Source organism: Schistocerca americana, chromosome X (assembly GCF_021461395.2).
Source record: "Schistocerca americana isolate TAMUIC-IGC-003095 chromosome X, iqSchAmer2.1, whole genome shotgun sequence".
NCBI classification, from domain to species: domain Eukaryota; kingdom Metazoa; phylum Arthropoda; class Insecta; order Orthoptera; family Acrididae; genus Schistocerca; species Schistocerca americana.
Window position 1 is genome coordinate 96,434,841 of NC_060130.1, and position 25,037 is coordinate 96,459,877.

The following is a 25,037-nucleotide window of genomic DNA, read 5'->3' on the forward strand; positions in this document are numbered from 1 at the left end:
ACACAGTGATTCACCCTCACTTTTGAGGGGTATTTGCTTCCAGACATGGTCAAACTCAAGGTGAAGCTGTACTTTTCATCCCCAATGCAGTACTTTAAATGCCAGTGACCTGGGTCGGTTGGTTGGCCGATTTGGGTGAGGGGACCAAACAGCGAGGTCATCGGATTAGGAAAGGAAGTCGGCCGTGCCCTTTCAAAGGAAACACAATGGCATTTGCCTGGAGTGATTTAGGGAAATCGCAGAAAACCTAAATCGGGATGGCCGGATGCTTGTTTGAACTGACATCGTCCTGAATGTGAGTTGTGTGCTAACCACTGTGGGATGACCACCATCCCTGAACCCCAGTGTGCTGCCCTAATTAAGGAATGCAAAATACATGAGCTGAAGGTCTGTGATCATCTCTCATATACTGAAGCTCAGAAGAAAATGCAGTCATTTATATCCTGTCTCAATATTGACTTTTGCCAGTACTGTGGCAATGTCATCGACAGTACCCTCAATGTTGGCCTGCAGTAGTCTCACAAATAAGCTTGACTGTGGAGGCAATAGACACTGCCCTTTTATTGTTCCTGCAGCACTATCTTCAGGAACCACTCCCTACACCTGGCTGCAGAAGTGGCATCCTCCAGCGTGTAACAACATTTAGAGCACTGCATTGGTGATGGGTAGTAAAGCTTCACATTGCAGCACTAAACCTTGAGTTGGACATTGTCTGGAATCGAATCCCCCTCAAAAGAGAGGATTAATGCTCCAGTATTAACCTTGTATCTTCCTTTTGGGAACCCTATTCCTTGAAATCAACAGACCAGTGGCCCATCGCCAGCCAGTGGCTGAAAAAGCCACTGATTCTGGGTCCCAGGCCTGCATGCTCCTCTTCCACTTACCCACGGCAGACAAGCCCTCACAAGATTCTCAGTTGCCAAAAGCAGTGAAAGAGAAAAGGAAGAAATTTTGAGAGATGACTACTCCACTGACCCCAGAGGTTCCAGATCCCCCTCCCCCTGATACTGTCAGACTCCAAACTAATGTTAGTTGGATGTTGCTTACACCAGAATGTCACAAATAAAATACCACACAATTGAAACATACAAAATGTTGTGCTGATGTCCCAGCATACACAAGGATTAGTGTATGCTGGGACATCAGCACAATGTGTTGTATGTTTTAATTGTGTGGTATTTTATTTGTAACGTGCTGGTGTTCTATCCAAATTTTTTTGTTAGAATTTGACACAACATCTCTGTGTAACTTTCAGTATTGTAAAAAACTTGTACATCTAATAATGTTACAAGATCTGATGAGGACAGCATAGATTTGCCAAACCTTGATAGTAATAAAAATAATTACTAGCAATTATGGCAAACTTGAGTCTTCAAGAATAGTATGTCCTTCAGATTGGCATCAATGATTAGTGCAATGTCAAACACATAAAACCCTTTACTTTGCCTTCCATCCTTTTTGTTGGGAAGAAACAGACTGTGAAAGTTCACCAGTCAGACTTCGTGTGAATAACCTTCTAAATTAAATTGGAGAGTAGTAGTTAGTGGAGTGCCCCTCATGGGGGGGACAGGAAAAATAGTGATAAAGTTTCAGCAAGTTTATTGATTGCAAAAATACGTCTACTTCGACAGTAAAAACAAAAAACAGAAAAATACAACGTCTTGCGAGGTACTGGTACAGAAGCTTGGCATACCAGACTGTTTCTAGTATGTAGTAATGTCACTAGGAGCTTTTTAGGAAACTGCATTTGCAGGGAAGTAATCCAATTTCCGAGGATGTCGTCCTGGTTAGGTCCAACACAGGCACAGAAAAGTCTATCTCGAATCAGCCTAAGTCCTCAAACGAAACAACGATGAAAGTGGAGAACAGCAGCAGTGGTCCCTGCAATGGGCATTGAGACTGTCCTGAGATAATGAGGTGAGTAGCACTGCCCGGAGGCCAGGAGAGGCTCTCATAGCCAGAAGAACTGGCTTGTGTACTCCATGCGCTGGCCTTTGTAGGTGTCAGTTGTGGAATTCTCGTCATACTATTTTCTTGTTACGTGTTGTACAGACACAAATAGATTCCTTGGAAATGGCAGCCTCTGCCAGCACTGGTATTGCTGCCTGGTGTCCGATTGTGACTGCGACGTGGAGAGCTCGTGATGCTGAGACGTACAGGGGCCATGTAGACTGCATGTGTGCCCGAGCAGTTGGTGCTACTTTTTTCATGTATCTCCGATATAACAGTTAACGTACTTTTAAATTACAGTAAGCCCCTCTTCTGGGAAATTTTGTAAAGTATGGATATGCGCTGATTTCTGTTTCAGTATTAAAGTAAACTTGTGTTCATGTATGTATTTCATTATGACCCTATTACAGTATTCTTGTGAGCAATAAAGTCATCTTACAATTAATATTTTTTTACTCCTTTTCTTTCAGATTTCACGAAATTGTGTTAGCTGTTGTCGCATGTGGAGATCGTCTAGCTGAAACTCTAGTGGTGATAAAATCAGCAATACTATTCACTAAATCACCATTGAAATTCATTGTGGTTGCAGATGATCATCTTATTCCTAGTTTCAGAGAGAAAGTAAGTAAACTTAATAAATAAACATACAAAATACAAATAAATAAGACATGAGTAGTAATATATGAAAAAACTAGTGTTATCAGAAAGAAGAAATTTGTGACTTGTAAAAGATACACTGAGAAATAGTCACAGAAGTTGAAGCTTTTGAAGTGTAAAGATATTTCTCTGGCAACAGAGAGGTGAAGGAGAAAAGAAGGTAAAGCTAGGGGAAGTAGAAGGTGGAGGCTATGCAGAACCTATATATAGAGACCCACTACATAAAGTAGGAAAGTCTTATTATCAGCCATATGACATACATTGCTGAATGAAACCCTGCTCTAGACTTTTCCATACACATTCAGTTATACACATGCATTATTGTGCCTACATTTTTCTAACATCCTTTATTCACCTTCCATTAGGTAATTAATGTTCTTACTCTTTCATTAATGCCAGGACTCCAACAAAGAGTGTTCCTTGGTCCATCAATTCACCTGGATAAATGTCATGTCCCCTTCCATGCTATTTTCATTATGTAGTTTTGTCTTCTACTACATTCTGTTGCCAGATCCATTTGTTTGTTTCCCCTGTGTCTCCTAATTATTTATTATGTGCATCTTTCCATTACTTATTGAGCAATCCTTTGCTTTAGATGTCTGTCTCGCTCCATCAGTAAAAAGCAGGCAATACACATTGCTTGTAAAGTTTCTGTTGCAGACACAACAGAAGCTTCATTTTAAAGACTTGTTTTACTTCATCATGCACACTCTTGGCCATAATCTTCTGGTTTTACTTTTGCTGTCCATCCAGTCATTGTCTGTAGCTGCTCTAAATATAACACAAGAGTTGGTTCTGTGGCTTCATTGTCAGCTTGTACTATTTTACGTTCCACCTGTTGATTATATATTTTATTTGTCTTAATTATAATGATTTTTGTGTCTACATGCATACTTGTTCCATTTAGTCTGTCCATTTGTTGTTGAAGTTTATATGTACATGAGGCAAACTGTTTAATGTCTTCATCATTGTTTGTGTTTGTGCAAGCTTTGTCTTCCAGCTCTACACCTCCACAAATCAATTAGTCATTGCTTGCTACCAATTCCGACTTCATGAACTCTCGGTGTAATTCACAAGGAAAATTCGTAGCCTTAACAGCATAAGATGTATAACTGGGCGTTGCTACCAAAGTTTAAATGCTATCAACTTTATTTATCCCTCCTTCATATATGATATAAAATGTCTCTCTTCCACTGATGCCACAGATATTGCCAGATGTAGGCTGAAATAATTGTTGTTGGATGGATTGACGAGTGGGCGGAAGAATATAGCAGATTGGGTCGTGTGTTTGTGAAATAGTACACCCAGAGTGAGGAAGAGCAGTAGTGTCTGATGTTTCTGTGGGATCCATACATGTTCAGCAAAAATGGGATGAGGGTTAAGATCAAAATTAATAACAAATAATGGTAATATAACATAATTTCTCTCATCTAGATAGAACAGTTTTGCAGTTATTCCAGCTACACTGTAATAATGCCCAGTGAACTTTGTTGTTCAACTTCAAATCACTGCAGTAGGTGCGTTATGAACAGGATATAAATCACTAGAGTTTCCACAAAAAAAGAAGCTTAGGAATAGGTACCTCATGGAAGACATAGCATCTTGCAGGGCTTTTTAGAGGATTGGGAATATGTACCAGCCTAAAATTAATTACACAATTGTGATATGGGGCAGTATTACCTGCACTTGCGGGAATGACTTGGGAAGCTATGTTCTTGCAAATTTAATCAGTTTCCATGTGATAGATGAAGATGTTGATTACTCACAGAAGACTTATTCTACAGGAGTTTAGAGTGCAAAGAAGAAGAGTATTCAATAAACATGCTTTGGAAATTGCTGGTATTGTATCACAAAATAAAAGGGCACTATTTAAATAATGGAAAGTCCAGAGTGGGATAACAATAATACAAAAAGGATAGACTGTTACTCACCACATAGAGGAGGTATTGAGTTAGAGAAGGCACAATGAAAAAGATTGCATAACATTAAGCTTTCAAGCTTTCAGACAAAAAAGCCTTTCTTGCAAAATAGAATTACACACATTCACACAAGCACAACTTGCACACACATTGCCACTGTCTTTAATGTCGTGCGCCAGTGCCAGTAGAGCCAGTGCCCAGAGACATACGTGTGTGTGTGTGTGTGTGTGTGTGTGTGTGTGTGTTTTGGCGAAAAGTGGACTTCTTTCTTCAAAAGCTCAAATGTTTAGAAGTCTTCTTCATTGTGCTTGTCTGCAACTCAGGACCTTCTCTATTTTGTGAGTAGCAATCTTTCTTTTTCAAATTGTTGTTAAGACACTACTTAAATTATTCATGAGTTTTCTAATACACTTCACATGTGGATGTATTTACTCATCATGAAAATTTAGATTCTGTGGCATGGAAGTAAACAAACGGTAAAAGCATTTTGAATATTTCCATCAGTTCCGTGGCAAAGATACTTAAGTGCAGAACCAAAATCTATCAACATAGGTAAAAAACAGTATTCATCCCAACCAAGACAAAACTGTACATATGAGTTAAATAGCACATTGTGTTGCAGTACTTCATTGCAGTAAAGCCTGTACTTTAATGTGACAAACACCATTACAAATAAAATGACCAGACCCCATGGTTCATCATACATAGCATCAGGGCTTAGAAATTCACACACAATTTATTATTACTTTCACCACACATTTTGGTGTAAGTGGGTAAATTTCATAAAGTTGCATCCGTTTTTCGCCTCTTGGCTCAGATTACCCTAAATCACTTCCTTTTTATTAACTTTATATTAAGTTTTTCTCTTTGATAGGTGTTCATTTTCTTGTATTCACTTTCCCTGTTTCTCTTCATTTTCTCTAACAGTGGAAAGTCCAGTTTGGAATATCAACAATAGTATGAAAAGGATAGACTGCCACACACTGTAAAGATAATCCATTGAGTTGCAGACAGGCATAATGGAAAGACTGTTGCACATGGGCTTTTGACCAAAGCCTTCTGCAGAAAGGAGAGCTCATAACACACATTCACACAAGCAAGCACACAATGTGCACACATGATCACTATTCCAATTGTTTCAGCCAGAATGCAACTGCATTGCATCAATGGAAGTAGCAATCCGGAGTGGGGTGGGGAAGGGATAGCAGGATAAGAGTGGGGGGGGGGGGGGGGAGAGAAGAGTCAGCGCATCCCAGTGGAGTGCACAGGGACTAGATAGTGGCAAGAAAAGGCTAACAGGCATAGCATTGGAAGGCTGTAGGGGTGGAAGGGGGGAATGGGGGGGGGGGGTGAAAAGGAGCAGAGAAGGGGATCTGCACATTTCGGGAAAGCTGGTGGTGGAGATGATGATCCAGATGGCTCGGGTTGTGACGCAGCCATCGAAATTGAGCATGTCATATTCAGCTGCATGTTGTAGCACAAGATGGTCAACTCTGCTCTTGGCCACAGTTTGGCAGTGGCCATTCATCCTGCTGTACAGTTGAATGGTACTTGTACCAATACAAAAAGCTATACAATGATTGCAGCAGAGCTGGCATATGACATGGCTGCTTTCACAGGTGGCCTGGTCACTGCTGGGGTAGGATAAGCTTGTGGCAGAGCTGGAATAGAAGTGATGTGTGGGCAGATTGGACAGGTCTTGCACGTGAGTCTTTCACAGGGCTTTGATCTATGTGCCAAGGAGTTGGGATTGGGAGTGGCATAGAGAGGGATTAGGTTGTTGTGGAGCTTGGTTGGGCGACGCTACACCACTTTGGGAGGGATGGGTAGGATCCTGGGTAGGATGTCACTCATCTCAGGGCGTGATGAGAGATAACCAAAGCTCTGATGAAGGATGTGGTTCAGTTGTTCCAATCTGGGGTAATATTGGATGTCAAAAAGGGTGCTCCTTTGTAACTGATTCTTTGGGAGGGGGGGGGGGGGGGGGGGAGGGCAGTGATGGGAGAGGAGGATAGGGGTTGTGTGAGGGTATCGCACAGGGAATCAGTTTGTGGACTAGGTCTAGGGGAACTGCCTGTCTGTGAAGGCCTTTCTGAGACCTTCAACATACGTAGCAAGAGAGCTCTTATCAGTGCCCATACACCGTCCCCAGATTGGTGGGCTTTATGGGAAGGACTTTATGTGGAAGGGATAGCAACTATCAAAATGCAGGAACTGTTAGTGGTTGGTGGGTTTAATGCGGACAGGGATGGTCACCATCCAGGAAGGTGATACGCTGAGTTGAGGAGGACCAGGCAAAGCAGATAGGAGACGAGGTGTTGAGGTTATGATTTATTTATTTATTTAACCTGGCAAGATTAGGGCCATCAGGCCCCCTCTTACATCTAACCAGACATTCTACTTATTTTACATTCATATGTTTTAGTAGGCATGTTAAACTACATCTAGTACAGAAAGTGAAATAAACAATTACAAAGGCACACCTGGAAAAATACATACATATAGAGTTTATATTCGTAGATCATAAGTACTGTTATAATTAGACATTATTGAAGAGACAGATTTTAGATAGGAGCGCTAGCAGCAGGGAGTATGAGGGAGACTGATGGTGAAGGGAGGAGAAGAATAGAGAGACATGATGAAACTTAATTAAGGAAATATAAAAGAAAAGAAGATTGCGTGGCTAATAGAGATAGATGAAGAGGAAGGCATCTCAGGAGCAAGATAGGAGACGCTAGCTTTGCTATTTGACAGATGAGAGGATTGGCCTTGTACATTAATTTTGTGGAGAACGTTATGAGGATGATAGTAGGAAATGCTTCAACTTCTTCTTAAAAGCAGCAGGAGATTGAATTTGGCGCAAGGTAAGGGGCAGTTTGTTCCAGAGACGGACAGCGGCAAATGAGAAGGAGTTTGCAAAAGTTTTTGTTTTGTGAGTGGGCACAGTTAGGATACCAAATAAGAGTGACCTCATGTTTAGATTATGATGGCATGACAGGTTTTTAATCTCTGAAGCAAGGTACTGGGGTGCTTGCGCGACGAGGAGTCAGTGAAGTAGACATAGTGTGGTAGTCATGCAATTTGTCCAGCCGCAGCCACCCTAGCTCGGAGTATGAAGCACTAACATGATCATATCGGCGAATGTTGCAGGTGTAACGCACACAGGCATTCATGGTTAGTTCTAGCAGTCTTTTGTTTACACTACTCATGCCTTGTTGAATTACATCACAATAGTGGAGGTTCGGTAGAACGAGTGCTTGCATGAGCTGGCGTTTCAAGTCCTGTGGAAATATGTTCCGAAACTTTTTGAGAGCATAGAGACAAGCAGACGTCTTTCGGCACACTGTGACTGTATTCTCCGCCCAGTTGAGATGCTCATCCAAAGTTACACCCAGGTTCTTCACTGTTTTCTGATATGGTATTAGAGTACCGTCGAGCAGAATAGGAGGTAGTCGTTCGCGGAAATCTGAACTTATTAATTTCTGATGGGGTATTAAGATTACTTGCGTCCTTTTTGCATTTAGTTTAAGCCCCAGGGTTTTCGCCCATGTCACTACTGAAGACAGATCATCATTCATCTGAGCGATTGCAGTGTTTACATCTTCAGGTCTGACGCTTAGGTGGAGCTGGAGGTCGTCGACATAGAAATGATATTTACAGGACGACAGAACCGACGAAATATCGTTGACATATAAAGAAAACAAAAGTGGTCCTAAGACTGATCCTTGTGGCACTCCCGAGGAAACACATTTCCAGGAAGATTTTTCATTTACGCAGACAACACATTGCTGTCTGTCTTCTAAGTAGCTTTCAAACCATCTCATTGCACTATCAGAGAAATTAAGCTGTTGCATTTTTCTGAGCAATACGTCAAAGTTAACAGTGTCAAAAGCTTTGCTGAAGTCCAGTAGCGTCAATATTGTTGCCTTTCGATTGTCGATGGCATATTTCAGGTCATCAGTTACTTTAATTAGAGCATTGTTTGTGCTGTGATGTTTATGGAAACCGGATTGAAATTTGTCATATAGGCTGAATTCATGCAAGTGTTCAGTGATTAGGTCATGAACAACACATTCAAGTGCTTTGGAAACAGCAGGCAGTATGCTAATTGGTCGGTAATCACTAGGCAGTTGCGGGTTTTCGATCTTAGGGATGGGTCAAATTATGCTCCTTTTCCATGTAGTGGGGTATATTCCGTTCACGAGGGAAAAATTAAATATGTCAGTTAAGACAGGTACTAAGATATCGGCAACATTCTTAATCACGGTTATACCGATACTGTCGTTGCCTATTGCATCAGAAGAAATTCTCATTATTGCTTTTCTTGCCGTATTTGTTGTTACATGTTTTAGATGGAAGGTATCGTTGTTAGTTATCCTGTTTGGGGATTCTTGTGGACGGTAATTATCAGCCATGCTGGTATTCAGAGGTGCAGAGAATAATTCATTTAATTCGTTAGCTGACACATTAAAAGTAGTTTCCGATTTTGCCTTTCCGACCCCCAAGCTACGGAGATTTTTCCGTAGAGTCGTGGGCGTCAGATCGCTGCATACAAGGGAGCGAGCGTGCCTGATTTTAGCATTGCGAATGCATTGTCTGACTCTGTTCCGTAGCTTTCTATATTCTTCGAAACGCTCCGGTTTCGGATCTGCCTTGAAATGCCTGTGGGCAGCATCCCTATTAGTCGTCATTAGAAATAACTCAGCCGTCAGCCATGGAGCAGGAGATTTTCTTACACGGATTGTGCGTACAGGTGCATGTTTGTCATAGAGGGCAGTGAGTTTATCACCAAGTTCGTTAATTTTGCCGTCCATTGTAGATTCTCTAATTATTTGATGCCATGAGATTTCTGAGCAATCGGCTGTTAGAGCGTCAAGGTCAATATGTTTCATGTTTCTACAAGTTATGTAACGCGATTTGATCCTTGGGGGCTGCACAGAGTCGGCCAGGAATACTACATCATGTGCTGAGAGGCCAGGGGCCGATGTTTGACCAACATCTCTTACTTTGTCAGTCTGTTTCGTTGCGATTACGTCTATAAGAGTATGACTGTGCGCCGTATGGTGTGTAGGTTGTAATGGAAGAATGTTCATGCTATTGTAACTAAACAGTCTTCTTAGGTTTATTGCGGAGGGAGTGTCTCTTAGCAGGTCTATGTTCAAGTCACCCATTACGATGACATGTTCGTATTGACACTGAAGTGAATGTAATTCCGACTGAAAGGAACTCATTGAGCTTATTTTTGGCGGCTTGTACACGACGCCAGTCAAGAACTTCCGACTTTGTATATTTATTTCAGTGAACATGAATTCAGCCTCTTTTTATTCAGCAGGGTTTGACGTACATAAGACTTTCGCTTTGAGATCTGTTCGTATATACGCGCCGACCCCGCCACCTCGCTTTTTTGATCTGTCTGCCCTAAGAAATGTGTACCCTGGGAGATGAATAGATGCAGAGGATATGTGTGGTTTCAACCACGTTTCGGATAGGAGGATTACGTGGTAGTTTAGTTGGTTGAAGAGGAGGCTAGAATTAAATTGAAATTTACTAAAATGATACTGGTAGTGATTATCGTAGGAAGCTACAATTAGATTGAAATTTGCTAAAGTGATACTGATAGTGATTTTTGTTATGAACAATTTAAACCGAAGAGATAGGTGATTAACGAACTAAAGGAGAAAGGGGGAGGGGGGGGGTGTCTTCCCGAAGAAGGCTGTGGCCAAAATCTCATGTGTAGCAGTTTTTTTGTTATGCCTGTCTGCAACTCGATGTGTCATCTTGCAATGAGCAGCAATCTACCCTTTCCACAATATTGTTGCCCTTCCTTTTCTCTCTTACTTTAGAATAGTGCAGCTGCTTTACCTACCACCCTGATTTACAGATAAAAGCAAACACAGATTTAATTTTTATTAATGCGTGCTTTAGTAATTTTAGCGTTCATTAAGCCATCCTGTTTGTTTTACTTCTCCCTTGTTTAGTTTCCTAGTCCTGTTCTAGATTATCGCCCTTTTGCTGGCATTTTGTCTGTCTGCAATTCTGTACAATATAACAATTTTGTTTTATTTTATTCTACTATCTTCAGTCTTACTATTACTGAGTTAACACATTAGCCTTGCATTTGGAAGGGTGACAGCTCAATTCCCTATCCAGTCATCCAGATTTAGATTTTCTGTGATTTCCCTAAATGGTACCAGGCATATTCCTGGATGGTTCCTTTGAAAAGGGCATGGCCAGTTTCCTTTCCCATCCTTTTATAATCTAAGCTTGTGCTCCACCTCTAATCACTGCACTGTTGACGAGACATAAAACTTTAATCTTGCTTCCTTCAGTCCTACTATTAATCTTAATTAATATCTTTGCACGCTACGGTCGCAGGTTCGAATCCTGCCTCGGGCATGGATGTGTGTGATGTCCTTAGGTTAGTTAGGTTTAACTAGTTCTAAGTTCTAGGGGACTAATGACCTCAGATGTTAAGTCCCATAGTGCTCAGAGCCAATATCTTTGCCTGTGCCTTGACCCTTACATGTTTAGTCTTGTATTGGCATCTAATACATGGTCTAAAATGAGTATATGACCTCTTAATTCTACATAGCATTATTTCTTCCATTTTTGCTATACTCACCCCTTATCTTCTATTGGTCACCTATAATAGAAATGCAGACTTTTTCACCTCCCTCCTGTTGTGTCCCTAGTTTCAGAAGTAAGAATTTTAGTTCCCAGCATTAATAAAGTTTGCCAGTCTGTAGATCTGGAGATATGGCTACCAAATCAAAACGTTCAAGATGGCCGTGAGTGTAGAAGTGTGTAACTATAATATGAGAAAAAGTTACAGTTATGTGCTAAAAAGGGAGTTTGCGAGAATAGTAATATCGAAATAACAAATTTAAGAGAACGAGTTTCAGGCCTACAATTCTTAGTCAACACTTTAAGAAGTGAAATCATCACACTCAAGAATGAAAATGGGGAACTACGGTCGAAGAACAAATCAAGTGAAGTGGCACCTGACGAAAGGTACAAATCGTCCGAGTGGAAAGAAGTGAGATACAAAGGTAGGACTTTAGCTGGAAAAATAACAACGAACTTTGCAACAGCAGTTACATTTATGGATAAAAACAAATACGGTGTTCTGCAGCCCAGTGACGGTGTTAAAGAGAGTGTAAATCATCCAGACCTCACAAAAGACAATGCGCTGAAAACGAATAATCACTCTGAGAGAAACGATGATTAATGGGGAATATCAGGTAAAAAGAGCAGTGTGCTTTTTCTAACAGACAGCCATGGCAGGAGTATATCTAGTAAGTTTCGAGAAATAAATCGAATCATAGCAGTGACCAATGTTGTCAAAACTGGAGCAGGAACTAAACACATTTTAGACACTCGCATTCAAACAAAATCCATGCAAGAAAATGACTTTGTCGTATGCATAATGGGATCAAATGATATTGTGAAAAATGAAGCAGATGTTTGTGTAAAAGTGCTTCAGAACTTTCTAGAAAAAAATAAGTCAGGGAATACAGTTGTTGCTACAGTGCCTCATAGGCACGATATATAGTTCGTGTGTTAATAAAGAAATTCGAAGAACAAATATTAAAATACAGAAACTGTGCTCTGAATACGCAAATTGTGCTGTGATCGACATAAGTAAACTGCAGTGTAGCCTTCACACCAGACATGGGTGCCACCTAAACTATGAAGGAAAAAAATTTATGTGCGAACGTGTCAAATAAACTAATTAGAGAAAGACTCACATGGAGTAAAACAATCTACAAAAGTAGCGGTTTGAATAATACCTGAAATCTACCTCATTTTTTAGTATAAAAGTTAGTGAATCGGCGGGTAATAAACCTCCTGTACTTGAACTAGGTGCTAAAAGCAACATTCATATGAGAGTGTGTTCACAGACAATAAACAATAAACATAAATCTGTTACTGTGATGTAAACGAACATTAGGAACAAAGTATTACAATTAGAACATTTTTGTAGTATTGAAAATGTTGATGTTGTTTGTGTCTCAGAACATTGGCTGACAGAAGGTCAAGTAGAAGTGAAAGAAAGAATTGAGGTGTTCTAATATTTGTTAAAGATACTATAATGTTTACCAAAATAGATGTTAGCTCTTACTGTGCAGAGCTAGATGGAGAATTTAGCTGTACAAGACTAAATGCAGAGAATACTATTATTGTTAGCTTATATAGATCACCAGGTGGAGATGTAAGTACATTTTTCGAAAGATTTGAGCTGCTTATGAGGACAATACTAAAATCTCTTCCCTCCCCCCCCCCCCCCCCCCCCCATGAACCATGGACTTTGCCGTTGGTGGGGAGGCTTGCGTGCCTCAGCGATACAGATAGCCGTACCGTAGGTGCAACCACAATAGAGGGGTATCTGTTGAGAGGCCAGACAAACGCGTTGTTCCTGAAGAGGGGCAGCAGCCTTTTCAGTAGTTGCAGGGGCAACAGTCTAGATGATTGACTGATCTGGCCTTGTAACACTAACCAAACAGCCTCGCTGTGCTGGTACTGCGAACAGTTGGAAGCAAGGGGAAACTACAGCCTCTATTTTTCCCGAGGGCGTGCAGCTTTACTGTATGGTTAATGATGATGGCGTCCTCTTGGGTAAAATATTCCGGAGGTAAAATAGTCCCCCATTTGGATATCCGGGCGGGGACTACTCAAGAGGACGCCGTTATCAGGAGAAAGAAAACTGGCGTCCTACGGATCGGAACGTGGGATGTCAGATACCTTAATCAGGCAGATAGATTAGAAAATTTAAGAAGGGAAATGGCTAGGTTAAAGTTACAGTGGGAATTAGTTAAGTTCGGTGGCAGGAGGAACTAGACTTTTGGTCAGGCGAATACAGAGTTATAAATACAAAGTCAAATAGGAGTAATGCAGGAGTAGGTTTAATAATGAATAAAAAAATAGGAATGCGGGTAAGCTACTACCAACAGCATAGTGAATGCATTATTGTGGCTGAGATACACGAAGCCCACGCCTACTACAGTAGTACAAGTTTATATGCCAACTAGCAGATGACGAAGAAATTGAAAAAATGTATCACGAAATAAAAGAAATTATTCAGATAGTGAAGGGAGCCGAAAATTTAATAGTCATGGGTGACTGGAATTCAGTAGTAGGAAAAGGGAGAGAAGGAAACATAGTAGGTGAATATGGATTGGGGCTAAGAAATGAAAGAGGAAGCCGCCTGGTAGAATTTTGCACAGAGCACAACTTAATCATAGCTAACACTTGGTTCAAGAATCATAAAAGAAGGTTGTATACATGGAAGAACCCTGGAGATACTGACAGATTTCAGATAGATTATATAATGATAAGACAGAGATTTAGGAACCAGTTTTTAAATTGTAAGACATTTCCAGGGGCAGATGTGGACTCTGACCACAATCTATTGGTTATGAACTGTAGATTAAAACTGAAGAAACTGCAAAAAGGTCGGAATTTAAGGAGGTGGGACCTGGATAAACTGACTAAACCAGAGGTTGTACAGAGTTTCAGGGAGAGAGTAAGGGAACAAATGGCAGGAATGGGGCAAAGAAATACAGTAGAAGAAGAATGGGTAGCTTTGAGGGATGAAGTAGTGAAGGCAGCAGAGGATCAAGTAGGTAAAAAGATGAGGGCTAGTAGAAATCCTTGGGTAACAGAAGAAATATTAAATTTAATTGATGAAAGGAGAAAATATAAAAATGCAGTAAATGAAGCAGACAAAAAGGAATACAAACATCTCAAAAATGAGATCGACAGGAAGTGAAAAATGACTAAGCAAGGATGGCTAGAGGATAAATGTAAGGATGTAGAGGCTTATCTCACTAGGGGTAAGATAGATACTGCCTACAGGAAAATTAAAGAGACCTTTGGAGAAAAGAGAACCACTTGTATGAATATCAAGAGCCCAGATGGAAACCCAGTTCTAAGCAAAGAAGGGAAAGCAGAAAGGTGGAAGGAGTATATAGACGGTCTATACAATGGCGATGTACTTGAGGACAATATTATGGAAACGGAAGAGGATGTAGATGAAGATGAAATGGGAGATAAGATACTGCGTGAAGAGTTTGACAGAGCACTGAAAGACCTGAGTCGAAACAAGGCCCCGGGAGTAGACAACATTCTATTAGAACTACTGATGGCCTTGGGAGAGCCAGTCCTGACAAAACTCTACCATCTGGTGAGCAAGATGTATGAGACAGGCGAAATACCCTCAGACTTCAAGAAGAATATAATAATTCCAATCCCAAAGAAAGCAGGTGTTGACAGATGTGAAAATTACCGAACTATTAGTTTAATAAGTCACGGCTGCAAAATACTAACGCGAATTCTTTACAGACGAATGGAAAAACTAGTAGAAGCCGACCTAGGGGAAGATCAGTTTGGATTCCGTAGAAATATTGGAACACGTGAGGCAATACTGACCCTACGACTTATCTTGGAAGCTAGATTAAGGAAAGGCAAACCTATGTTTCTATCATTTGTAGACTTAGAGAAAGCTTTTAACAATGTAGACTGGAATACTCTCTTTCAAATTCTGAAGGTGGCAGGGGTAAAATACAGGGAGCGAAATGCTATTTACAATTTGTATAGAAACCAAATGGCAGTTACATGAGTCGAGGGGCATGAAAGGGAAGCAGTGGTTGGGAAGGAAGTGAGACAGGGTTGTAGCCTCTCCCCGATGTTATTCAATCTGTATATTGAGCAAGCAGTAAAGGAAACAAAAGAAAAATTCGGAGTAGGTATTAAAGTCCATGGAGAAGAAATAAAAACATTGAGGTTCGCCGATGACATTGTAATTCTGTCAGAGACAGCAAAGTACTTGGAAGAGCTGTTGAACGGAATGGACAATGTCTTGAAAGGAGGATATAAGATGAACATCAACAAAAGCAAAATGAGGATAATGGAATGTAGTCGAATTAAGTCGGGTGATGCTGAGGGAATTAGATTAGGAAATGAGACACTTAAAGTAGTAAAGGAGTTTTGCTATTTGGGAAGCAAAATAACTGATGATGGTCGAAGTAGAGAGGATATAAAATGTAGACTGGCAATAACAAGGAAAGCGTTTCTGAAGAAGAGAAATTTGTTAACATCGAGTATAGATTTAAGTGTCAGGAAGTCGTTTCTGAAAGTATTTGTATGGAGTGTAGCCATGTATGGAAGTGAAACATGGACGATAAATAGTTTAGACAAAAAGAAAATAGAAGCTTTCGAAATGTGGTGCTACAGAAGAATGCTGAAGATTAGGTGGGTAGATCACATAACTAATGAGGAGGTGTTGAATAGGATTGGGGAGAAGAGAAGTTTGTGGCACAACTTGCCTAGAAGAAGGGATCGGTTGGTAGGGCATGTTCTGAGGCATCAAGGGATAACCAATTTAGTATTGGAGGGGCAGCGTGGAGGGTAAAAATCGTAGAGGGAGACCAAAAGATGAATACACTAAGCAGATTGAGAAGGATGTAGGTTGCAGTAGGTACTGGGAGATGAAGAAGCTTGCACAGGATATAGTAACATGGAGAGCTGCATCAAACCAGTCTCAGGACTGAAGACCACAACAACAACACCACTAAAATCTAAAACAAAACTAATTATGTTTAGCAATTTCAACATGGAAATGGCCAACAGTGATGAACATGTTACTAGAACATTTTTTAATGTCTTAAAGATCACTAAATTTACAATGTACAAATTGCACACCAACACGGGATAATGCGTGCTTAGATAATATTATAGTACATTTTTCTAGAGATATGTATGATGTCAGACTTGCCAGTGGAGCCATAGCTGATCATGAACTGTTGATTTTAACGTTCTGCTGTGATCAGTTGCCTAAATCAGACACATCAGTCAGAATCAAGTCTAATGCTACGTGGATAAGAGGGCAGAAAGATGAATATATAAATTTATTTATTGACAGGTTATCTGATATTAACTCGGACTTTGTATACAACACACAACCTGGGAAGGGTGCTGGTGAAATGGTGTTTAACAACTTCCTGGAAATACTTGAAAGTTGTGGTACTCCTGCTCACCATTAGTCAAAAGTAGCCTTAAGCATAAACAAAAAAACAAACCGCCAAAAGGGTATACAGATAAGCTAGCTCTCACTAGGGAGGAGATGCTCAGTCTGTACAGAATACATAGAAATTCTTTTAAACAAGGACCTGAGATAGATAATACTTCTTATAGAGCTTATCTGAAATTAAAAAAAACCTACAAAGACAAACTGTCCTTGGCCAAAAAACATGCATGTGAACATTACATTGAAAGTGCTCCCAACAAATGTAAATCAGCATGGGACATCATCAACCAATATAATTCACAAACCCACACACAAGGTGCAATGCTGGCCCCAGAAGAAGTAAATAATTACTTCCTAACCTCAGTGAGTGAGCTGAAAAACAAAATCAAGCAAAATGGCTCTTGTGCGCTAGATCATCTTGGCGCTGTGCCACATAGGAGGCATACTTTCCACTGGAATGTTGTCACCCCAGAGGATATTGTAATAGCTATGGCAAAGTTCACCAACTCCAAAAGTATGGACTGTTATTGGTTCTCTAACTATGTAATGAAAAAAAAATACACTTTATCTGTCAACCTTTTTCTTTCATTTTTAATGTGTGTTTAGAATAGGGAGTTTTCCAAGATGCACTCAAAACTGCTGAAGTGATACCAATCTTTAAAAAGGGAGATAAGCATCTGCCCCAAAACTATCGGCCAGTTTTTATTGTCCCAATTTTCTCTAAAGTTTTTGAATATCTAATGTACAGCCAACTAAATAACTGTTTTGAAAAGCATGAGCTCCTCTCCAACAGTCAGTTTGCATATCAACATGGTAAAAATACCACTACTGCTGTCACTGAAGTTGTTAACCAGGTGTTAACTGCATTCGAAAAGAAGGATCTAGTGTCAGTTATACATTGTGATCTTAGCAAAGCCTTCAACTGCATACCATTTAACACCCTACTTGCAAAACTGGAATTTTATGGCATACTCAAACCATCTTTAGATGTAATCTAATCATACTTAAGTAACAGGAGACAGTTTGTATTAATTAAAAATAGATGCTCCTCACTGAAGGAAGTTCAGACTGGAGTGCCTCAGGGCTCGGTCCAAGGTTCTTTTCTGTTCACCATTGCAATTAATGACTAACCTTACTGTGAAGCAGCAAATTCAATTGTGTGTTATGCAGATGACACAACACTGCTCAATACACACCATGACACAACAGAACTGCATCAGGCAACACTTGAAAAACTAGAACTAGTAATGAATTGGTTTTCTTCTAATGAACTCCTATGTAATACTGATAAAACACAAGAACTAATTCTGAGTTTAACTACAGCTGTTGAAAGGAAATCAGTAAAATTGTTAGGATTCCACGTTGATTCAAAATTAAACTGGGAGGAACATATTAGCCATATCTGCAAGAGAATAGCAAGAGTGTGTTATCTCATCTGGAGACTGACAGGTGTAGTCACTGATGAGTATCTAAAGGTGGTATATTTTGGCCTGTTTCAATCACACATTTCCTATGGTGTATTTTTGTGTGGACATTCTTGCTTTGTCATTGAAATTCTGAGAATTCAAACAAAAGTAATCAGAATAATGAGCAAAGTTAAGCCTAAGGAACACTGCTGCCCCCTCTTTATCAAGCACATGATATTAACTGTTGTGAATCCATACATCTACACAGCACTGCTTTATGACAAAAACAACTTAAATGAATTCGAGAGCAGAGAGAACATACATCCCCACAACACCAGAGGCAAACTGGACCTCGACATACCAAGACACAGACTCACAAAGACTGCAAACGCTCACAAAAAAAAATGAGTTTAAAACTCTTCAATAAACTTTTAGCATCTGCTTGGTCACTGGCCAGTAATATTTTCAAATGTAAGATTTATGACTGGTTACTCAAACACCCATTTCATAAGATAACAGAATATTTTGAAATAATCACTGACATTAGTATATAAGAATATTCCTAAAAGAAGTGGAATTAAAATGTAAAACCTTTACTGTAAAGTTATTGTTAATTGTATATTTAATGTTCAGACCTATTCCACTGTAATTGGTCGATGGTGAATAAACTGAATACTGAATACTATTATTTTTTGTTGAGCATAGCTTTTATTATCTATATTTTTGCATGAAAAGTGTTTCTTATCTTGGGATCTGCATATTTCATACCTGCTAACACATTATGTGCCATGGTTATTGGAGGAAGCCTGTGGCTCTCAATTAAATTCAGATCTTGCTGACCTCCACCTCCTACCAGCCCAAACCAAACCAGTCCAAAGGACAGCAAGGGGGACTTTGTCCACATAAACTCTGTACAAGGGGACGTGTGATGGAGGACTTGGAGCTAGGCATCAGAGCCATTTTTTTCTCATAGTTAGGGCCATATGGTCCAGAGCCACTTATTTGGACATCATCACCCTTATTTACAGTACCTTTCCTCAAGGACAGGGCTTCCACCTAGCCACCAACTGCTTACTCACCCAACGGCAAGAGATTATCACTTCTGAGTCACCAGCTTAATGGACTTGCCATTAATCTACTAACCAAAAGCCAAGACTTATACCAGAGACTGGAAGCTGATCCAGCTACAAAAATATCCAAGTTATCACTATTCTCTTGAAACTAAGCTTTGATAATAAATTTGAGATTTGTTACATACTAAATGTGACAAAGTTAAGTAAATAAACTTGAAATAAATAATCATGGATTCCAAATTTCCTATCTGCTGTTTCATTTGAGCTTAGAAGGTAGCACTTTTTCTGTATCATTCAATTTTTTTTTACGGCTCAGTCGGTGACAGATCTCAGCCAAAGACATGATTTAGATTTAAACTTTTCCCCTGTTCAGTTTTGTGGTTGAGAACTTGCCCGGTAGGGGATCATTGTGAAGAGGATGAACACAGTCATTTATGAATTTGAGCATACAATGGTTGAATATTACAGAGTAACAGGAAACTCTGAAGGGAGAGTTAGATAGACCGAATTTTATGTAAGAGAGATTAGTGAGCTGAAATTGAAAGAGAATTAAGACTTGTTTTTGAGGGAAGAATTCACTACTGAAAATAACATCAGCAAATGATGTGACTTTTGTTGACAATAATGAGTAATACTTTGAAGGAAACAGCCGGCCGCTGTGTCTGAGCAGTTCTACGCGCTTCAGTCCGGAACCGCGCTGCTGCCACGGTCGCAGGTTCAAATCCTGCCTCAGCCCTGGATGTGTGTGATGTCGTTAGGTTGGTTAGGTTTAAGTAGTTCTAAGTCTAGGGAACTGATGATCTCAGACGTTAAGTCCCATAGTGCGTAATGCTCAGAGCCATTTGAATTTTTTTTTTTTTAAAAAAGGAAACAAAGATAACACATGACAGAAATATGCCAACCTCTACAGTGAAAATTTGGTGATTCTGAAATAGATTTATAAGGAAACAGAGGAATTGATAAAACATGTGAAAAGAATCGGAACCTAATAGCGGTACATGACTGGGTTGCTATAGTTGGATAGAGAAAGGAAGCCAGAATTATTGAAGAATAGGCTGGTGGAAAGAATTGGAGAGGACAAAGATTTCTGGAGTTGGGTTGTAGGTTTTAACTGGTTGCAGTGTACACCTGTTGCCAAAATATGAGGTTTATTCGAAAAGTAATGTCTGATTGATCACAAAATGGAAACCACAATGAAAATCCAATGAAGCTTTGCACGGATGTGATGGGCATGTCTCTAGCATGCCTGTCAATAACATCATGTTGCTCTTTTCAGTTCTGAGTGCACAGTGAGCACATAAAGGTGCCTAGATAATAGTATTTTCCGCCAATGGTGTGTGCCTGCTGAGATATTTTGCCTGATTTTGTGCAACCCTACATAATGTAACTGCCATACATTTCATTTTAAGTGACAATTTTTGGCCGCACACTGCAGGGGCAATGAAGGCAACAGACAACATTTTGCTGCAGCAAATGAGCTGCAGACCAGTGTACAGAATTGGCAGGAAGCACAGATGGCTGTCTTGTATGAGGAGTGTATTGGAAAGTTGGTACAACACTATAACAAATGTCTTGGTGTGGCGACTATGTAGAGAAGTAGCTGGAGGTTGTAGCTAACTGTTCTGAATAAAACATTTTTGAATTTCACTGTGGTTTCCGTTTCGCAACTGATCAAACCTTACTTGCCAAATAACCCTTGTCATTAGAAAAGAAGACACACTTTGACGAGTAAGATCTCAGTTTGACGAGCTTTCACATGTGAGATGCGTACACTGAATCTGGGCTGCCCCTCCTTTTCTTTTTAAGGTCATACCAATAGAAGAACTGAACAGTACTATAACAGCCTCTTTCTGCCTTACAGTATATCGTTTTTCAATTACTTGCGGAGTCCACGATTCTTTCAGATGCCTCATCATTTTAGTAACAGTAAAATGTATTAAGGGCAATTATGAAACTTCTTGGCAGATTAAAATTGTGTACCGGACCAAGACGAACTCGGGACCTTCCCCTTTGACAGGCAAATGCTCTGCTGACTCAGCTACCCAAGCTCAACTCATGACCCATTCTCACAGCTTTGCCTCCATAAGCACCTCATCTCCTACCCTCCAAACTCACAGAAACTCTTCTGTGGAACTTGCAAGACTAGCACTCCTGGAAGAAAGGATATTATGGAGACATGGCTTAGCCACAGCCTGGGGGAATTTTTACAGAATGAAATTTTCACTCTGCAGTGGAGTGTGTGCTGATATGAAACTTCCTGGTAGATTAAAACTGTGTGTCAAACTGAGACTCAAACTTGGAACCTTAGCCATTGGTAGTCAAGTGCTCTGCCAACTGAGTTACCCAAGCACAAATCACAACTAGTCTCGGTCTAGCACACAGTTCTAATCTGCGAGGAAGTTTTATGTTGGTGCACTCCTCTGCAACGTGAAAATATCATTCTGAATGACAGGTTATATTCATACTTCCTTATTTTCTTTTTGAGTCTTGATATCACATTGCAAACTTTTTAAATAATACCTGTTCTGTATTGTTCCAGCTCAATGAATGGCAAAATCTGGTCAATAACTCATTTTCATATGAATTACACCATATCACATTCCCCCTGAAGGGAGATACTAGTGAGTGGAGACGTTTATTCAAACCTTGTGCAGCTCAAAGATTATTTCTGCCTGTGAGTAACTGCAGATAACTATAATACTCAATAAAATGATGTCAGTATGATACATAATGTTTGCATTTATTATTTACAGACAGTTCTGAGCCACATTGATGCTCTTTTGTATGTGGATACAGATACCTTATTTCTTGGACCATTAGAGGATGTGTGGAGACACTTTGAACTTATGAATTCATCTCAGATAGCAGCTTTAACTCCTGAACATGAAGATCCAAATACTGGCTGGTACAACAGATTTGCCAGGCATCCATATTATGGAAAACTAGGTATGTTAGTTTGGGTTGCTCATATGCCTTTGATAATTGTCTAGTTATATCTCATAATCTGTAGTTCCAGGGAACTGTTTATATGAATCTTCTGTAAACTTTGTTTACTATTAACAAGTAATTTATATCATCATGCGTCTGACTGGTTCATGCAGTTTGTAGGCAAAAGTCTTGGGGATACAATACATTGAATGTCAGGTTATGCATCTCAGGGTGTATAAGTGCAGGCATTGTATATAAACATGTTTCTTGTGAAGAATGAGTCTTCGAAGTAAACAGAGTTGAAATGAAGCCTGATTGTAGGTGGCTCCACGAATTACGTTTGTCAGTGGAGTTGTGTACAGTCAATTCCATTGTGCAGTTGGGTTACTCTAAAGATGAAATTTAATACTTGCACCAGGAGCGTCACACTTGTAAGCATAAAAACAACTGATTAGTAATGCTGAACTCTAAAGAATACTGTGTGAACCAATTGTTAGACATGGTTAACTAGACAATTTCCATTATTGCTCAGGTAGGGAGGTCAGTTAAGTGTTGCACAAAAAATTAGTAAGGAAATGGGAGAGTAAAATTTACTAAGTGCAAACAGCCACCATTACAAAATAATGGTGAAGTTTTGAAAGCTGTGCAATACAAGAAGAGTTAACATTTTAACACTGTTACTTGGTCACAAAGGTAGCAACTTCGACATTCTTCAGTGAGACTGCAAATGAGCTAAGCAGAAAATCGTTAGAAAAGTGCAGAGTGGACTACCTTCAAAATGTTACCTAGCAGGGGTTTAACTAAGCAGTAAAGGCTCAGTAATAAATTTGTTACACATACGTAGCAGATCTGAACATCGTTGACAACTCTAGAACAGCAGAAGTGATTTGGTCATTATGGATGACATCATAGAGCAGAGCCTGTCCTCAATGACATAAATACTCCGTCCCCACTAGCCTAGACCACTCAGGAAGTAGGATCAATGGCATTCATGTTGTTTGTACCCTATTTTCCGATTATGGTATGGTAACATCTTGTATGAGAGTGTTCTAATGTTGGTCGTACGCTTGCTACCTTATGAGAAGGTCAGTAATTCATAGCCATGAATAATGAAATTCTAGCACTCAGTACTGAAGTCAGCACAGCAGCCACCACTGATCTCTCTCTCTCTCTCTCTCTCTCTCTCTCTCTCTCTCACACACACACACACACACACACACACACACACACACACACACACACACACACACCATGGTGGTCACCACCCCTGCAGGGCTATTGACGGGGCAGCGGACGGCAAACCACCGCACAAGGGTGTTGTAGACTTCCATTGTGAGCTGGAGCAGCATCCTTGGCAATCTAGAGTCCATTGGTGGATTCAGCAGATTCCTCTCTGGCTTACATAGCCATCGTCCATTGCACAAGTCGTGGCAATGATTTGTATTCTGAGTAATAAATGAAATAATCTTGAATACTGTTTCATTGCATCTAACAATGCCATGCAGGTCCTTTCTCGCATCCTTACAAAACTTGTAGGGGTTTCCAGCCTGGCAGTCGGCGACCATAACAAATTGGTTTTGGAAGTGCTTCAGCCCAGTGTCAGTAAGTGTTGTAGGGCAACACCAGCAGCAAGTCACAGAGGGTGGGTCAAGGAGAAGACATTGTCGTGTGTTCTCAAAAGAAGGAAATATATTCTTTGCTATGTCCAGGTTAAGACTTAGACCTTGAAGATACCTTATATAGACAGAGAGAACTGGCAGATTTGTTGCAGTTAAAGGGTAATATTTAGCAAGGGTATTTTGTTCCAGCACTTTGTAAAACTTAACAGGACATAGTGCGCCATTTGATACATTTGTTCCAGCAATATGTACTACATGTAGAAAATACAGTCACATGGTAGAAAATTGTTCAGATTGTCATTGGTTAATGATTAGGTGTAGGAATTAGGTGTGATTATTTTGTTTTTGCATTTGTGACACTTGAGTTAGTGTCAGAAGTAATACTAGTTTGATTCGTATGAAACAGAGAAAGGTAAATTGCGCAAAAATGTCACATACACAGACAGTTAGTACTAAAAAGGGATCATATAGAATAAGTTTCCAAATTGTTAGAGGATAATGAACTACAGAACACACTTAATGTACAACTAAGTCAGCAATTACAAGCTTTATTGACAGAACAGCAACTATAATCGGGTTTGATCGAAGTTAAAACTGTAGTAAATGTTCACCCCTTCATCTGGTGATCCTTCAGCCATAAATCTCATAACCCCCTTCTCTCCAGGAAAACAACAGAGGACATTACTGTGTTTTAAGATGATGTGTTAGCCACATTAAGTAGCTGGTCAGATGAAACCTGCTCGTGGATGACCAAGTTACGTATCATGGGTCAGGCTAAAAACCTATATCTTGTATCATGAAGTGCTTAATATGTTGCCCACATTCAGTGACTTAGCAGAGGGTTTGCATCAGGTGTATAGAAAACTGAACAGTACGCAGGTTTTTAGGGAAAAACTAAATATTTTAGGACAGAAGATGAATGAAACAGTGACATTATTTTCTGACAGAATATGCAAAATTGATTCACAGACTTAAGAGCTGCCGCACAAGCCAGGTGCATGCAGAGTCTTGCTCTGAAGCAGAAAATACAACACTGGACATGTTTCTCAGATGAGTCTACCCAAGTTTTTCATGATGAGTGTGAGTGGGAGACCCTGAGGAATTATGCTTATATTGCTATAAATTTGCAAGAAGTGGATAGTGCAGCTATGATGCATACTGAATGGAAGATATTCAGATCTGGTAAAGAATGTTATGGTTGTGGGCAGCAGGGGCATTAAGATGCAGGGTTTCCAACCACAATTCTATAATTGCCAACAGTTTGGGCATAAGGTTTGGGATTGTGAATTTAGAAAACAGGGAAAGTGCAGTGCGAAAAAGAAACAGTTAAACACCAATGGAGAATGTTCCTTCCATTGGGAAACATTCCCAGTAAATCGCAGTACTGTAGAAATATCTGCAGAGACAGATTCTTGTTGATAATGTGGATAAACAAAAGGAAGTATAAGTTTTTAGTAGAT

General features: G+C 39.9%; 1 protein-coding gene across 4 annotated transcripts in view; it reads left to right on the plus strand.

Annotated features, from left to right (window-relative positions):
• Nucleotides 1-25,037, plus strand: part of LOC124554792 (glucoside xylosyltransferase 1) — a 164,041-nt gene that overhangs the window by 83,073 nt on the left and 55,931 nt on the right. For all 4 annotated transcript variants that reach the window (XM_047128441.1, XM_047128444.1, XM_047128442.1 and 1 more), the window contains exons 2-4: nt 2,421-2,571; nt 21,570-21,704; nt 21,784-21,976. In XM_047128441.1, coding sequence (XP_046984397.1) covers nt 2,421-2,571; nt 21,570-21,704; nt 21,784-21,976 — 479 coding nt within the window. The remainder of the gene's footprint in view (nt 1-2,420; nt 2,572-21,569; nt 21,705-21,783; nt 21,977-25,037) is intronic.